Source organism: Notolepis coatsorum (genome assembly GCF_963971535.1).
Source record: "Notolepis coatsorum genome assembly, chromosome: 9".
Classification (NCBI taxonomy): Eukaryota; Metazoa; Chordata; class Actinopteri; order Aulopiformes; family Paralepididae; genus Notolepis; species Notolepis coatsorum.
This window is the reverse complement of record NC_140173.1, coordinates 102,733,460-102,751,728: the sequence shown is the minus strand read 5'-3', so window position 1 is coordinate 102,751,728 and position 18,269 is coordinate 102,733,460. Positions and strand designations below refer to the sequence as shown.

At 48.1% G+C, this 18,269-nt stretch overlaps 1 protein-coding gene across 11 annotated transcripts in view; it reads left to right on the top strand.

Moving 5' to 3' along the window:
* Window positions 1-18,269, top strand: part of vit (vitrin) — a 157,014-nt gene that overhangs the window by 57,801 nt on the left and 80,944 nt on the right. For all 11 annotated transcript variants that reach the window (XM_084321731.1, XM_084321736.1, XM_084321732.1 and 8 more), the window contains one exon: window positions 12,582-12,647. In XM_084321731.1, coding sequence (XP_084177857.1) covers window positions 12,582-12,647 — 66 coding nt within the window. The remainder of the gene's footprint in view (window positions 1-12,581; window positions 12,648-18,269) is intronic.

Below are 18,269 nucleotides of genomic sequence, written 5' to 3'. Positions count from 1 at the left end.
GAAAATTATTAAACAGAAGGTTTTGTAGATATAGTACTGAATTCTGCCATCCGGACACATGCCATTTGAAATATGATTATAGAATATAGAATATCAGGCCTAAAATTGTTATGCGATTAATTAGATTAATTAATTACAAATCCAGTAATTAATTAGATAATTTTTTTTAATGGCCTGACATCACTAATTATTTATATTATGTATTATTTATATGATTATATTTTTTTCCTACCTGTACCTCCCCTCCCCCATGGTGCTATGACACCTGAATTTCCCCCAATTCATATTTTAATAAATTCCAGAATGTCTCCAATGAATACCAATGAATTCCAGAATTGAATTATGTTTATTTAATGCGCTAACTCCGTTATGTTTGTATTAGTGAACATTCACCACCCAGAAAAGAGAGAGCCCATCTCAGCCCATCATCTAGGCTTCACCCTCTCCTCTTCATCTTCGCCTACAGTATCACCAGTTAAAGAACTCTGGACTAAGTCATATCATATATATCATATCGCCGCTTCTCACTCTGTGAAAAAGTTTGTTTTTCTGTATGTAATCATTGCCTACTTTTACTGCAAGTAGCAAGCATTCATTGTCTAATCTTATATAAATCGCAACAATAAACCCTAAATCTGCTAACAGTCTGAAGATCGCAATACTTGACTGGAGTACTCACCCAACTCTTAGCTGCCCAGTCAGCTGTTAGCCCCATAACATTAGCTCTGCTGCTACTGTAGCTTGCTTGCTAACCAACTCCGGTGCTCACGGTCTTCTGAGGACATCCAAAGCTCCTCGACTCGCCGGATGCCACGCCATCGGGACCTTCCACAACTCCTCGCCCTGGGCTATCTTTCACTCCTGGCCATACTGCTAGCTGAAACTGCAACCCGAGGATGGACGCCTCCTCCCCGGCTTGCGGCTCTGGAAGCTAGCCGGCACTCCTCTGCTACCGTCATGGTAACTCTCCAATACTCCATACCGCAACTTTGCAACCTCTTCTGTCATTCCACACCAAACTGCATCGATGTAATTAAGTCTCTGGGGCTCCTTCGTCGCCCTCGCTACATGCACAGAGCCTCCCGACGCAAGTTTGTTTACTACTCAAACCATCAAATTCCCTCTGTGCTATCGGGCTGGCGCTCCAACAACGTGCAGCAGCGACGTCACCACAACAAACCCCACATGCGCACCCTGACCAATCTGCAGCCTCTGGTCTGTGTTGACATCCCTCCAGCACTGTCTGCCCCAGCATCCATCAAAAATGCAACATTCATGCTCCAGAATGTTCGCTCTCTTAACAATAAATCTCTCCTTATCCATGATATAATTACTGACAGAGAAATAGATTTTCTATGTCTTACTGAGACATGGCAATATCAACAGGACTTCATTTCACTCAACCAAGCCACACCCCCAGGCTATGTATATATCCAAAAGCCACGTACTCAGGGTTGTGGTGGTGGGCTGGCCGTAATACATCGGGCTGACTTCCTAGTCAAAGAGCTCCCAGTACCCACTGTCACCTCCTTCGAGTGCGTGGCTTTCTCATTACCTGGGCCTACACCACTCCAGGTAGTCCTCATCTACCGCCCCCCCAAAGCCTCCACCTCCTTTATGTCTGACCTGTCTGAACTCCTCACCACTGTCTGCACCATGTGCTCATCCACACTCCTGCTTGGGGACTTCAATATCCATGTGGACAACACCAGCTGCTCCACAGCCATTGATTTCCTCTCACTGCTGGACTGCTACAAAATCTCACAGCACACAAAAGGTCCCACCCACACCAAAGGCCATACACTTGATCTTGTCTGCTCTACTGGCACAACACCATCTGATTTACAGTGTCTCAACCTGGCGGTGTCTGACCATCATGCTGTCCTTTTCACCCTCCCTGCTTCCCTACCCAAGCTTTGAAATGCACGCATCATCACCTACAGGAACATCAAAACAGTCAGTGGCTGCCCACTACAACTCCGCCTTATCCCGCAGCCTGGACTCTCTTGCCCCCATCAAAACCCGGACTGTCACCTACACCCGTCCTGCCCGCTGGTTCACCACCGAACTTTGCTCCCTGAAGGCTGTCGGCCGCCAATTGGAGAGGCTCCATAAAATATCTGGCCTCACTGTCCACCTCGAGGCCTATAAGGACCATGTGCAGACCTACAAGCTAGCTCTCTCCAAGGCCAAAACAAAATACTATTCCACCCTCATCTGTAACCAGCAAAACCACCCCAGGACACTCTTCTCCACCATCAACCGGCTACTCCGCCCCCTCGACCCCCCCACCCATCTGGTGCCCACGACCTCTGCTCCAGGTTCCTTGTCTTCTTCCAGGACAAGATTAACACCATCTACCAGCAGCTAGTAGTGCCCCCCTCCTCCCCCTCACCTGCTCTTCCCCCTGGGTGTCCCCCCCAATGCAGCCTCTCCTCCTTCTCCCCGGTGGATGGTCCCCAAGTTGCCAAACTTATAGCTTCAGCCAAAGCCTCCACCTGTTCACTCGACCCCATGCCTACTACCCTGGTCAAGATCTGCCTCCCTGCTCTCTGCCCCACCATGGTCAACATCATCAACTCCTCACTAGAATCCGGTCTCGTCCCCTCCTGCTTCAAAACAGCCTCCGTCACTCCCATCATCAAGAAGCCCGGCCTCGACCCAGATGACCTAAATAACTACCGTCCGATCTCCAACCTTCCTTTCCTTAGTAAAATCTTGGAAAGAGCAGTGGCCGCCCAACTCCAACAGTACATGTCCAACCATGAGCTCTATGAGCCTTTTCAATCCGGCTTCAGAACGCAACACAGCACAGAGACCGCCCTCATCAAAATCACCAACGACCTCCTCCTTGCGGCTGACTCTGGCCACATCAGCATCCTCATCCTCCTGGACCTTTCTGCAGCCTTCGACACAGTCTCCCATTCCATCCTCCTCAACTGCCTATCCAATAACCTCAGAATCACTGGCTCAGCACTCTCCTGGTTCCAATCCTACCTCACCACCCGGACACAGTTTATCACCATCGGCGATACCAGTTCCACCCCGGCCCCAGTCAACCAAGGCGTCCCCCAAGGCTCTGTACTTGGCCCAATTCTGTTCACCATTTACATGCTCCCCCTCGGTCAGATCATCCGCCGCCATGGCCTCAGCTTCCACTCCTATGCTGACGACACACAACTCTACCTCTCCACCAAACCATCCACCCATCTCCCCCCACACTCCCTTATCAACTGCCTTCACGAAATAAAAACCTGGATGTCATCTAATCTTCTCAAACTCAACAACAATAAAACTGAGCTCATGGTTGTGGCACCCAAGGCCCTGCTCCGGAAGGTTGGGGATCTCACCCTCAACATAGACGGCTGCTCCATCTGTCCATCCCCAAAGGTCCGCAACCTGGGCGTTATCCTGGACTCCACCCTTTCCTACCAAGCCCATGTCAGTTCCGTCACCAAATCCGCCTTCTTCCACCTCAGAAACATATCCAGACTCCGCCCATCACTTTCAGACTCCACAGCTGAGACCCTCATCCATGCCTTTGTAACCTCCCGCCTGGACTACTGCAACGAGGTCCTGTCCGGGGTCCCAAGCAAAACCCTGGACAGGCTCCAGTATGTTCAAAATTCAGCTGCCAGGGTTCTAACCCGCACCAAACCCTGGCAGCACATCACCCCCACCCTCATCCACCTCCACTGGCTCCCCATCAAATCCCGCATCACCTACAAAACCCTCCTGCTCACCTACAAATCCCTTCACGCTCTGGCACCTCAGTATCTCACTGACCTCCTTCACCCCTACACTCAGTCATGGTCCCTACGATCCACGGACACTGGTCAGCTCTCCATCCCCCGAACCAGACTGCGGACGTTCGGGGACAGAGCTTTCAGTGTGGCAGCTCCCACCCTTTGGAACTCCCTCCCCGCAGAACTCTGCACCGCCCCAACTCTGGACTCATTCAAAAAACTGCTCAAAACCCACCTCTTCAACTTGGCCTTTAACCCCTAATCTCTCACTTTATATGTATATGTTGTGTCTGTCCACTGTCTGTTACTTTGTTATTCCCCCCCCCTATGTAAAGTGACCTTGGGTCCCTTGAAAGGCGCTATATAAAATGAAGTTATTATTATTATTATTATTATTATTATTATTATTATTATTATTATCTAACGACAGTCGGGGTCCCTGAGACTAAATCTAAAATCTGTTCTGTTACGGATTAATTTGGGTGTCCTTGGGTTTGAGAGCCACAGCTGTAGATGGTGATTGGCTAAAGCAGTGTGTGGCTCGGACAGTGACAAATCAGCAATGTGTGTGACTTGGACAGTGACCAATCAGCGGCAGGTTGATGGCTATTATTAGCTCCATCCAAATGGATTTGGAAACGATCATAGTCACTCTTCAACGTCTTCTCATTGTGATAACCTCTAGTGAATACAATATTAGTGGAATTAACCTATTCCTGGTTTTCCTAGGACCCTCTCAAGGACCCCGGATCCCACTTTGAGGACCCGTGTTCTGTTCTGTAAAGACCACTTTGAGGACCCCTGTTCTGTTCTGTAAAGACCACTTTGAGGACCCCTGTTCTGTTCTCTAAAGACCACTTTAAGGACCCCTGTTCTGTTCTGTAAAGACCACTTTGAGGACCCCTGTTCTGTTCTGTAAAGACCACTTTATGGACCCCTGTTCTGTTCTGTAAAGACCACTTTGAGGACCCCGTTCTGTTCTGTAAATACCACTTTAAGGACCCCTGTTCTGTTCTGTAAAGACCACTTTGAGGACCCCTGTTCTGTTCCGTTCTGTAAAGACCACTTTGAGGACCCCTGTTCTGTTCTGTTCTGTTCTGTAAAGACCACTTTGAGGACCCCTGTTGTGTTCTGTAAAGACCACTTTGAGGACCCCTGTTCTGTTCTGTTCTGTAAAGACCACTTTGAGGACCCCTGTTGTGTTCTGTAAAGACCACTTTGATGACCCCTGTTCTGTTCTGTAAAGACCACTTTGAGGACCCCTGTTCTGTTCTGTAAAGACCACTTTGAGGACCCCTGTTCTGTTCTGTAAAGACCACTTTTCATTGGTCTCCACCACTTTATAATAGAAGAAGCAGTTTAGTGATTTTAAATAGTGAGAGAAAGGCTCAGGTTCCATAATCCTTGATGGTCCAATGCATCAACAGTTTCACTGAGAGTAGGGGAAAAGGAAAACAAAAAAAACTCACGTTGGTATCAAATTTCAACTGTTCCATCAGTTTCCAGTGGAGCAGCTGTACATCATTATTGACATCACTGACTCCAGTCTTGATCCTCTGGCTTCTTCTGACTTTGGGAGAGAGTTGTTTATATTCACAAATACTTCCTGGACAGTCCTAGCCTACAGACGTGATTTGAATTCTTAGATTGTGTGGTATTCCCATTTAGAACAAGGTTAACCGTCTGTAGTGTGGTAGTGAAAGGTTAACCTTCTGTAGTGTGTTTGTGAAAGGGTTAACCCTGTGTCGTGTGGCAGTGAAAGGGTTAACCTTCTGTAGTGTGGTAGTGAAAGGGTTAATGAGTCACAGGATGTGAGACTAACTTTCTCATTTAGGTATTGAGCTGAAACGATAGGTTATGTAGATAACCTAGTTATATTAGTATTGGCTAAGCGTCCCGCTCTGAGCCTTACGAGATACTCCTATCTCCTGTGATACCTAATGTATCTCCCACGAACAAAAACACATGCACCCCACCTGTATGGGGCCCCGCCCCTTATGGTGGTACCGCCCATATAACCATGACCCTGGTCATGAAACACCCTTCCTCGCCAAAACCCGTCCCAGGAAAAGATCCCTCAAGAGGGAACTCAGGGCGCGCAGAGCGGGACGCTTAGCCAATACTAATATAACTAGGTTATCTACATAACCTATCGTTATATTTCGTATTGCATCGCGTCCCGCTCTGAGCCTTACGAGATAATGGGGAAGAGCGGGCGCGAGACCCGACAGATGTACCCCCTGAGGACCCGTAAGCCCACATCAAGGGGTGCGGGGAGCCCTGTCACCCCATCCTTCCTAACGAAGGGGGGGCGCAGTCAACTCCACCTGAATGCGAACAAGAGGGAGCCAGAACCCCTTGAACACACCGTACAGGCGGAACCACGTGTGACTCAACACACTGCGGCCCATACCCATACACTCCTGCTACCCGACCAAAGGACGGGAAGCAGGAAAGGCCACAGACCCCAGAACCGCCTGGGAGACAGAACCCCCGGTCATGTCCATGAGGAAACACCTTACAAAGGAGCCCGGGGAGGACCATGAAGCTGCAGCACAGATGGCCTCCACCGAGGCCCCACCCAGGAGAGCGGCAGAGGCAGCCACCCCACGAGTGGAGTGCGCCCTGACGCCCCCAGGGGGATCCTGCCCAGCCAGCGTGTAGCAGAGGGTAACACCCTCGCACAACCAATGGGACAGGCGCTGCTCCGACAGTGCCTTACCAGCACGAGCCCCACCGTAACAGACAAAAAGCTGGTCGGTAACCCTGAAATCCTGAGTACGGCTGAGGTAAATCCCCAAGCACGGACTGGACATGACAGGTGAAGGCCCGCATCTAACTCACCAGTGTGAGGAGGAGGACGAAACGCCTGAACCACAATATCCCGGGAGCGGAAGGAACTCCGGATATTCTTAGGCACGAAAGCAGGATTAGGTCGCAGAGTGACACTGCAATCGGTCCGAAAAGACAGGCACTCTGGATGTACCGAGAGAGCACAGAGCTCACCTACGCGTTTAGCGGAAGTGACAGCCAGAAGGAACGCGGTCCTGAAGGACAGCTGTCCCAACGGCGCCCGCTCGAGCGGCTCAAACGGGGCCAAGGACAACCGACCGAGGACCAATTGAAGATCCCAAGTCGGAGCCAAGGAGCGTTGCACCGGCTTAACGCGTCGAGCGCCAAGCAGGAAACGCTTCACAAGAGGGTGGCTGAACAAGACATCCCCTCAAACCCCTCATGATAGGAGGATATAGCTGCTGCATATACCCTCACCGTCGAAGCCGACAGTCTATCAAGGAGAGACTGGAGGTAACTAAGGACAGCAACCAGGGGGCAGGAGACTGAGTCCTGGCCCCCCGCCTTACACCACACTTGGAACATACGTCATCTGCCCGCGTAAGCGCGACAGTGGAGGGAGCATGCGCATTCCAGATGATAACACCATCAGGATCAAGAACCTGCGCCCCTCAACGTACCCGTCCCAACAACTGACCTAACAGATGTATGGGGAAGAATCCCTGGCGGCACAGCATCGGTCCCAGACCTGCCTGGCCATGTCCAGACGCAATCCTCACCCGTCAGGATGAGGGCCGCCCCGCGACAGTACACCTGCACCCACATTCTCCCTGCCGGGGATGTGGGGAGCCCTTAGGCCGCGCAGATGGAGGACGCCCATAGCCAGCCGCCCGCCGCCTGGTGCAGACAGGGGGAGCGTACTCCTCCCTGTCTGTCGATACACGACACTGACGTCGTATCGTCCGTCCTGATCAACACCATTTGTGGACCAGAAGGACCGCTTTCAACACCAACTCATTGAACGTAGCGCAGACCGGGCAGCATGGTTTGCCAGCTGCCCCCTACTGCGTTGGCCCGACGCATCACCAGCAAGGGAGGCGTCGGTGAAAACGCGACGTGAGACAGCGCCGTAACCGTCCTAGGACGGAACCTCCCGAGCGTGTTGACAACACGCTCTGAGATGGATGCCCATAGCCCTCCAACCGTTGACTGGGAAGAGGAATACTCTACATCCAGTCTACAGCAACCCCAGGCTGGTAGAGACCTGCCTGGTACGAGACCTGACGATCCACCTTGACCGCGAAGGACCAGAACGTCATCAGGGCAGAACACTCCGTAACCCCGGATGACGCAGAGGCCCCAGTGCGGCCTCCACGCACTTGGTGAAGATGCGGGGAGCCAGAGAAAACCGAACGGCAGCCCCTGGTACTCATACGCTAACCCTGCAAAGGAAGCGTAGGTAAGCCCTAGGATGGAAGATCGGGGATGCGCATACGCATCCTACAGGTCTATGGAGGAGAACCAGACCCCCACCTGACAGTGTTCAACAGGTAGGAGACGATCCAAAAAATGCTGAACCTTCCCATGGGACAGGTCCAGCCTGGGTCTTACACCCCTCCCTCCCGACTTCTTGGGCAGAGAACACCGGGAGGAGAACGCCACGACGATGGCTTGCTTCGTCCACAGAGATTGGATCTCGTCGACCAGAGCTGTCCCTGCTGGAGACCCCGACAACAGGGTCTGTACCAAACCTGAAAACGGGTGGGGTTGTGTAAACACAAGTCCCCGCCTCACCATTCTCTCCATCTACCTCGACATATGGTACTGCCGTAGTCATATGTGACGACACTCCCAACGCACCCGCCGTCACGTGGCGCAGGTCCGCCAGGAACTGTAGATAGTTGGCCCGGTCCCCCCCGCTGTGCGAAGACAACCCTGGAATCGTGCGAGGAGCGCGTTCCGTGTCGGAACACCTGACCCTGACACCACCCACGAGGCAATCGCACCCAAGGGGGAACCCCGACAGAAAAGGGCCTGTCTGATACGGGGGGCTTCCGATCAAAAAAGCCCCCCCACTGAACACCCCTCCAGAACATGCTGAAGGAGTTGTTCTGCAGCCGGACATGCAAGGTGTAAGGCCCCCATGGGTTCCTACACACCGTAGCCCTGCAGTGATATCACTACCACCCCAAACCATGTGAGCTGCGACCACTTGCCAATATTCCAGGAGTGGGAGCACCAACATGATACCTGGCCTGGCGAAGGCGAGGCCGGGGAAGCCCGCACTGTGTGCCTCAAAAGGTTTCGAGCCCCCCCTGCTGACAACACTTAAGTTGACAGACGTAACACCAGGCTCAACCAACACAGTTCAAGGTGTGGGAGCCGCTTGACAGCACAACATTCTCACGGACAGACCCAGGCTCAGCCATCAACTGGGTGTCAGCCCCTGTCTCCATGAGAAGCGAAGAATGGGGCCGCATACGCTTCAAGAAGGTTCGCGGCCCGCAGCCAAAGGAACACACCCAGAGCCCCGCTTCTGAGGGTAACAGAAAGCGGACTGAGCGGGGAGCGGGCTGCTCGCGGCAAAATGACGACGGAGTGGTTTACCAACACCGAAATCACCCAAAATGGCCGATCCCTCGGCCGCCAAGACTGTCGGCCTCGCGATACCCTGTCGATTCTCCAACCAGGGCACCACTGGCGGGGGAAACATGGCCGCCTGTCGAGGGCCCCGTCATCGCCGCTGACGAGGCCGTGCTCTCTCTTCTTCTGGCTGCGCGGTGTGAGGCGGTGTAGGGCCTAGGACAATACCGCCCGCGCTCCAGCAGAAGACCAAAATCCCCTGCGGAGAGGGGAACCCTGAGCGGTTATAGCTTGCGGCTGGGTCAAAGCTAATAACGTCAACAACCTTGCGCGATGTGTCGACGTCGGCCGGCCCTCAAGGCCCCTCCACCAGACACCATTTCTTTAATAGAAAAAACACCAATTCGAACACAGTTCTAATCGTTGCCAATTCCATACCGTGGCGGTACAAGCCTTAACAGCCATGGTGTCGGCCGGGCGGGGCATTGTTTCAATATATCAAAAACAAAGGACTGACGTTAACATGGAGCACCAGTGGTGATTGCAAACAGCACCCTCCACTGTGGTGTGGACCATGAAAAGGTTAAATGAATAAAAGAGCTAAACCACAAAAACTGTAGAATGAGCAAACCCATACACACAAAGTTTAAGGGGAGACGGACCAGACCCGTCTTCATTCAAAATATTCACAACAGAACACCAGCCCTAGTTTAGCCCATTTACCAAAAAAGGTAAACAAAGCCCCCCCCCCGCACTACTCCCCCAGTATACCGATTGACCGTCAGTATGAATGGTTTGAGAGGAGAGAAAGCTGTAGCAAGACAGACCTTCTCATAGCAGAGTGACAAAACGAAACAATAGCCCCCTACACAGGGCCGCCCCAGGAGATGGGGGGCCTCGCGTCTAAAAACGCACAGGGCCTCACATTTCTCCCAAGCGGCCCTGCCCTTATACTACTGCAGCCTAACGCCAGGCAATGTGGAACCCAAGACAACAATTGCCTGTGCACAGACACGCAACATGTTTACCATGTCGGCTGGACCCATAGCCCCACTACCCGACGCCAACCCAGATGGGAACACCGTTCAACAAACCCCGCCGGAACACAAGGTAATACCTGGCTAGAACCTAGCCACGACCTACCCCGTTGTCAACCCATTTACCCGAAAAAGGTAAATAGAACTCAAAACCCCACAACAGCTACCGACTGACCTTCATTGATGAACCGGGCAAGAGGCGGGAGAGTGACAACATCTCACGGCGGAGACATTAAAACAGCATAGCAATTAGCAGTAGTGATAGCATGCGGCAGTAGCGATAGCATGTTAGCATAGCTTTAGATGTTTTAGCAGCACGCCCAAGACAGCTTGGAAACCGTTCCCTGCAGAGAACGTTCACCAAACCATCTTGCCCCTGGCGCCAACACACAACAAGGTTGTGTTAACAACACAAACCAGCATTACTAACACTAATACCCATGCCTGAAGACACAGGGCCTACCTGAGTACAAGCTGGCCCGACAGCCAGCCTTGTACAGCTGAACCTCGATGTGCAGTCATCAAGCGAGGAACATCACAGGCCCGTCGTGTCGCCGAAAACATGCGTCGAAGATGCCAGGGGCCAGCAACCTCCGGTAAGCTTTCAACATTATTAATCTTCCTTAATCTTTTCATTCCGCTAGCTCGTATGGTGCACGCATCCAATACGCTGGGACGAAAATAGAGGAAGGGTGTTTCATGACCAGGGTCATGGTTATATGGGCGGTACCACCATAAGGGGCGGGGCCCCATACAGGTGGGGTGCATGTGTTTTTGTTCGTGGGAGATACATTAGGTATCACAGGAGATAGGAGTATCTCGTAAGGCTCAGAGCGGGACGCGATGCAATACGAAATATAACCAGGAAGTATATTGTATTGAAACTTTGATTAAAGGCTGTGTTGGGGAGGAGTTAACTACACATCAATTATTAGCTTAAAGGGGCACTTCACCAAACAACAATGCTGATTTATTTTGTACATAATCTCACACACATCCAAAAGCTGCAAACTGTTTTAATTTAGTTATTGAGAGTAAATTAGTTTGAATGTGGCCACCGGTGATGTTATCCTTCAACGTTGAATCCTTGAGTTGTGTTAATTACAGCTCCATGAAATGATGTAGATGAAAAAATAGCAATACCTTGTCTTATATAGGGAACTGCTATCTTATCATTTCACTGAGCTGTAATTATCACAACACAAGGATTAAATGTCCCTGGTGACATCACTGGTGGCCACATTCAAACTCATTACTCTTAATAACTAAATGAATGTGTGCAAAACCACAAAAACTCAGTAGGGTTTTTCAGTATATCAGTTTTTCAGTATTTCAGTAGTACATTGGGTCATGTCGTTTTAGGTAGTTAATTACAGACTACACGTTTCCCTAGAAATCTTGCATTTTCCTGATTCCATATCTTCAATTGTTCCCCATCCTCTCCTTAAAACACACCCGCAGGCCTGATTGTGGTTCACCTGACCTGGTTCCTAAATCAAACACACCCACACTTTACTCTGTGTCAGTTAGGCTGTTGCTCTGTGTAACAAGATTCCAGACTCAGATTGCGATAATTTTCCACAATGTTGTTTTTCAAAGTAGTGATAGTTTGATAAAAACATATTCGAGTTGTTCAGGTTTAGTTTAAGTTGTTTTCATTGTAAAATAGGCAGTAGTTTGGCAAAGTACAGTTTTAGAGCAGTTTCTCCAACACTGGGTTTATTTTTTATTCAGAATGAAGTCTATTATTAACTCATTCAGCACCGGGGATTAGCCATGGCCCTGTGGTCGCATTGCCATGCCTTAAAATATAGGACTGAGTCACCTTGTTTGTAGAGCTATAACTATATTCTATATTATAGCTATGGATACAATACTATGGCCCATTTGACATCACCTATCTATCGTTCAATATGTGAGAAAGAATACATTTTTCCATCCATACGTTCCTGTGTTATACCGTGGTGAATATAAGTATGGTTTTAGAGCGGTCTAGGGTAATTCATGAAATCCTGAGTTAAAGCCCTATACGTCGATTCCACTATAGACGTTGCCATTTCTTGCCTGTATACGCTATTATCCCGAAATCAAATCTATATCATAGCTATTATGTTCCATCATGAATGCATGAAAGGGGGGGGGGGGTCGTTTCTGATTATTTGATTGTCAGTAACGGCATTCGCATTGAACACTAAACACACACTAAAAACGGTTATCAGCCCGATATATCGAATAAAAGAAATAACAATCAAATAACGAGTATACTCGTTGTTGGCGTTCAACGATTGGCGCCCAATAACGAGTATACTCGTCATTGGCAGTGAATGAGTTCATGCATATTATGGGATGTAATGACTTTATCTGGTGGTCCAAACAACACCTGGCTGGATGTGGAGCTGATCTCTCTGTTGTTTGGTTCCAGGTCTGCGCAGACCAGAGGCAGGGTCTACTACCATCAGGAGGCAGCCAGCCCCTCCCTCCAGCTCAGGTTAGTCACCACACAGAGAGAGACACACAGAGAGAGAGACACACACACACACACACACACACACACACACACACACACACACACACACACACACACACACACAGAGAGAGACACACACAGAGACGCACACACACACACACACACACACACACAGAGAGACACACACGCACACAGAGACACACACAGAGACACATACACTCAGAGAGAGACACACACACACACACACACAGAGAGACACACACAGAGAGAGAGACACACACAGAGAGAGAGACGCACACAGAGAAACGCACACACACACCCACAGAGAGACGCACACACACACAGAGACGTTTGGTGAAATTTGGTGTAAAAAGTAAGTAGTATCTCTAATAACCATACTGTGTAATGTAGCACTCTGTCTGTGAAGGATGACAACCTGTATCCATGACAACCTGGATCCATGACAACCTGAAGCCATCACATCACACAGTACTGGTAGATTGGTTAAAGGAACACTCAAACATTTTATCTCTGTGTGTCCAGTAGCCCCAGAGAAGAGGTCCAGGTGCATGCTAGCCTAGCTTAGCACAATGACTGGAAGCAGTAGGGAGCAGCTAGCCTAGCACAATAACTGGAAGCAGTAAGGAGCATCTAGCCTAGCTTAGCACAAGGACTGGAAGCAGTAGGTAGCAGCTAGCCTAGCTTAGTACAAGGACTGGAAGCAGTAAGGAGCAGCTAGCCTAGCTTAGCACAATGACTAGAAGCAGTAGGGAGCAGCTAGCCTAGCTTAGCACAAGGACTGGAAGCAGTAGGGTGCAGTTAGCTTAGCGTAGCACAAGGACTGGAAGCAGTAGGGTGCAGCTAGCCTAGCTTAGCACAAGGACTGGAAGCAGTAGGGTGCAGCTAGCCTAGCGTAGCACAAGGACTGGAAGCAGTAGTGAAGAAATACAACTTCAAACAACTCCAAATGAAACCAATATCAATCTTCTTGTCTCACACTGGGGAAGATGATGGCAAATAATTGTATTTCCCAATAATTGTATTTTGTTTTCCAGTTAGTATTTCTGGAAAACAACAGAACATGATACTATGTTCAGTATACCATGTTGAAAACAACAGAACATGGTACTATGTGTAACGGAGGTCCGTGAGTAATATCCACAGTCACGATGGACTTGTGTTGTGAAGTGACTGTGGCAGTAATCAGTACTGCGAGTTAAACTCACTTCCCCTTAACTCTGCGCTGTTTTCCCATCTTTACTCAATGGCACCAACGTTATTGACCATTTTAGCGATGTTTGCGGACCCATCGTGTGTTCTGCATTATAGCTATGGAGACAATAGTATGGCTCATTTGACAGGCATTGTTCATAGTCCAACACTGACTAATAGGGGTGTAACAATGCGACCTCACAACGATTAATTTCGATTATTCAGGCAACGATTCAATGCATCATGAAATCTCTTAATTTGACCACGATTCGATTCGATACATTTTTGATAAATTCTCTATCAGTTAATTCCCCAAAAAATGTTGAATACACAAATGTGGCTGGGGGAACTGATTCACTCAGCATGAATGGACTATAGGTAAATAAAAACAATATAGGCCTACACAACAACAAAAAAACATTAAAAAATTTTTTTGTACCTTTTTTTTATTTAGATTAATTTAGATTATAATCGATTCTAACATTTTCAAATTGATGCAGTCGAATCGTCCCATTAGAATCGATGCATTTCGATTAATAGATGCATCGTTACACCCCTACTGACTAACCAGTTAATTTCTACATACTGTAGTTTGTGCGCTATTCCATGCTAAACATCGCCCCTTTCCAAAATAATCCAGTCTTTTTTCATAGATTGCGAGATATGATGCGTTATATGCATTATGCCCAAATCGTTCGGGTTGCTCACTTGAAACTCCAAATACTTCTAAATCAAAGGTATACATATGTGTCTTCACAAAATGATCAAGGGGGGGTGGGGGGGTCGTTTTAACTTGAAACTGCGATCGTTACCAAAAGCATGTTTTAGGTCCGGTAAAATACGACACTGTGATCGGTACAGAAGCATGTTTTAGGTAAAAAGAAAAAATACCAGCAGGTTACCTAAGATAGACCTTACCTCAGTCAGAAGGTACTCCAAAATGAATAAATCCCAGTCGTCCCATGGCGATCGCGATTACTCATGTATATTGGGCATGGCTACCATACAGGAAAGAATAGGTCTGAGGCACCAAATCTTCCACCGATTGCTATGTCCTGACTCCATATCCACTCCGAGGCGGAAGCAGCCGGAGGTTACTCAGGACTGGAAGACAACTGATATCCCCAGTTCAAAAGGTAGGCGATACTGCCACCTGGCGGGATTCGATCGTCATTGCAATTCCAACATAGGCAGCTGTGCCAGGGAGTCCCAGGCAGCTCCGAGCGAGTGTTTAGAACGGGGATCAAAGGAAAAGTATCAAAGGAACTAAAAACGAGATATCTTGTTTTTGGCGCTCAAGTGTTGGCGACGAAACACGAGATTATTCGTTTTTGGCGCCCAATGAGTTAAAAGACACATAGACACGTTACCAAGAAGTGAATTCACCTCTTGGTATAGCGGTTCGAAACTCCCTCTGGAGTTTAATACAACGCAGAGGAGTAACATACGATCGGTCACACTGGTGCCGTATGACTTGGATGTCCTGAGGTGGCGTGAGTTTAGGGAGGTGAGTATAACGGAGGTCCGTGAGTAATATCCACAGTCACGATGGACGTGTGTTGTGAAGTGACTGTGGCAGTAAGCTGTACTGCGAGTTAAACTCACTTCCCCTTAAAATACACATAGACACATTACCAAGAAGTGAACTCACCTCTTGGTATAGCGGTCTATGCTGTCGCCCGCGGTGCGGCCGACCCGGGTTCGAAACTCCCTCGGGGCATCGACATTTAACACAACGCAGAGGAGTAACATATGATCGGTCACATATGTTCAGTATACCATGTTGAAAACAACAGAACATGGTACTATGGGGCGGTCAGGTGGCGTAGCGGAGATTGCGTTCGTCACCAACGCCGGAGACGCTGGATTCGCCTGTTCGAATCCAGCTCCCGGCGTGTCACCAGCTTGGCTGGCCGTTCACACTAATACAATTGGCAGTATTAGAGGGTGGGAAAGCTGGCGGGGTGGGTCCGGGTCATTGTAAACAGCGACTCCTACAGTTCGGTCTGGGCGCCTGCTCAGCGCGGATAGGATCTAAGGGGGGTAGTGTGATCCTTCCACACGTTACACCCGCTCAGTGAGAGTCCGCGCTGCCAGGTGAAAAGAAGTGGTTGATTGGCTAGACGTGTGTCGGAGGAAGCATGTGATAGCCTCCACTCTCCCAGACCGACTGTGGGGGGTAAGTGTGCAGCGACCAGGAAGGGGATTGGGAATTGGCATAACGACTAACATTGGGATGGGAGAAAAATCTGAGGAAAAAAGGAGAAAAAAAGGAGGGGGAAAAAGATTAAAAAAAAAATAACATGGTACTATGTTCAGTATACCATGTTGAAAACAACAGAACATGGTACTATGTTCAGTATACCATGTTGAAAACAACAGAACATGGTACTATGTTCAGTATACCATGTTGAAAACAACAGAACATGGTACTATGTTCAGTAAACCATGTTGAAACCAACAGAATGTTCAGTATACCATGTTGAAAACAACAGAACATGGTACTATGTTCAGTAAACCTTGTTGAAAACAACAGAACATGGTGCTATGTTCAGTATAACATGTTGAAAACAACAGAACATGGTACTATGTTCAGTATACCATGTTGAAAACAACAGAACATGGTACTATGTTCAGTAAACCATGTTGAAAACAACAGAACATGGTGCTATGTTCAGTATAACATGTTGAAAACAACAGAACATGGTACTATGTTCAGTATACCATGTTGAAAACAACAGAACATGGTACTATGTTCAGTAAACCTTGTTGAAAACAACAGAACATGGTGCTATGTTCAGTATAACATGTTGAAAACAACAGAACATGGTACTATGTTCAGTATACCATGTTGAAAACAACAGAACATGGTACTATGTTCAGTATACCATGTTGAAAACAACAGACCATGGTACTATGTTCAGTATACCATGTTGAAAACAACAGAATGTTCAGTATAACATGTTGAAAACAACACAACATAATGCTATGTTCAGTATACCATGTTGAAAACAACAGAACATAGTACTATGTTCAGTACACCATGTTGAAAACAACAGAACATGGTACTATGTTCAGTATACCATGTTGAAAACAACAGAATGTTCAGTATAACATGTTGAAAACAACACAACATAATGCTATGTTCAGTAAACCATGTTGAAAACAACATAACATGGTACTATGTTCAGTATACCATGTTGAAAACAACAGAACATGGTACTATGTTCAGTACACCATGTTGAAAACAACAGAACATGGTACTATGTTCAGTATACCATGTTGAAAACAACAGAACATGGTACTATGTTCAGTACACCATGTTGAAAACAACAGAACATGGTACTATGTTCAGTACACCATGTTGAAAACAACAGAACATGGTACTATGTTCAGTAAACCATGTTGAAAACAACAGAACATGGTGCTATGTTCAGTACACCATGTTGAAAACAACAGAACATGGTACTATGTTCAGTAAACCATGTTGAAAACAACATAACATGGTACTATGTTCAGTAAACCATGTTGAAAACAACAGAACATGGTACTATGTTCAGTAAACCATGTTGAAAACAACAGAACATGGTGCTATGTTCAGTATAACATGTTGAAAACAACAGAACATGGTACTATGTTCAGTATACCATGTTGAAAACAACATAACATGGTGCTATGTTCAGTAAACCATGTTGAAAACAACAGAACATGGTACTATGTTCAGTAAACCATGTTGAAAACAACAGAACGTGGTACTATGTTCAGTATAACATGTTGAAAACAATCGCTAGCGTGGTTTTCAAGCTAACTCTAAGCCACTAAATGAGACACGGACAAACTGGAAGACGGACAGGGAATGTGGGTCAAGGGCAGCAGGAGCCAGTGGGGGGTGGGGGGGGCAGATGGTTTTCCAGGAGCCTACCAACCAGTAAGTAAGTCGTGACCCTTGTGTCTCGCCTGCTGGTCCCTGTGATCATCACCCCGGGGTCGCCGCTAATCTGCTCCATCGTACGTCCCGGCATCTCGGGCTCTAATGCGGAATCTCTTTAACTGCTGTTCCCCTGCGCTTCAGACTCTTCTTTGTGGGGTTATTTTCAAGATAAAAGGAACACATGGATTGGCAGAGGCTGCAGACTGTAAATACAACCCCAGCGTCTATCCTCTTGTTTTGGAGCTCACGCTGCGCTAGAAAATATCTGTAGTCTCCTGAAGCTATACTCTCTCTTCCTCTTCCCCTATATTCTCTCTCTCTCCCTCTCTCTCTCTCCCTCTCTCTTCATCTTCCCCCCTATGTCCTCTCTCTCTCTCTCTTCCTCTTCCCCTATGTTCTCTCTCTCATTCTGTCTCTCTCTCTCTCTCTCTCTCTCTCCCTATGCCCTCTCTCTCTTCCCCTATGGCCTAGTATGTAATAGTCAAATCAGTACAGTACAG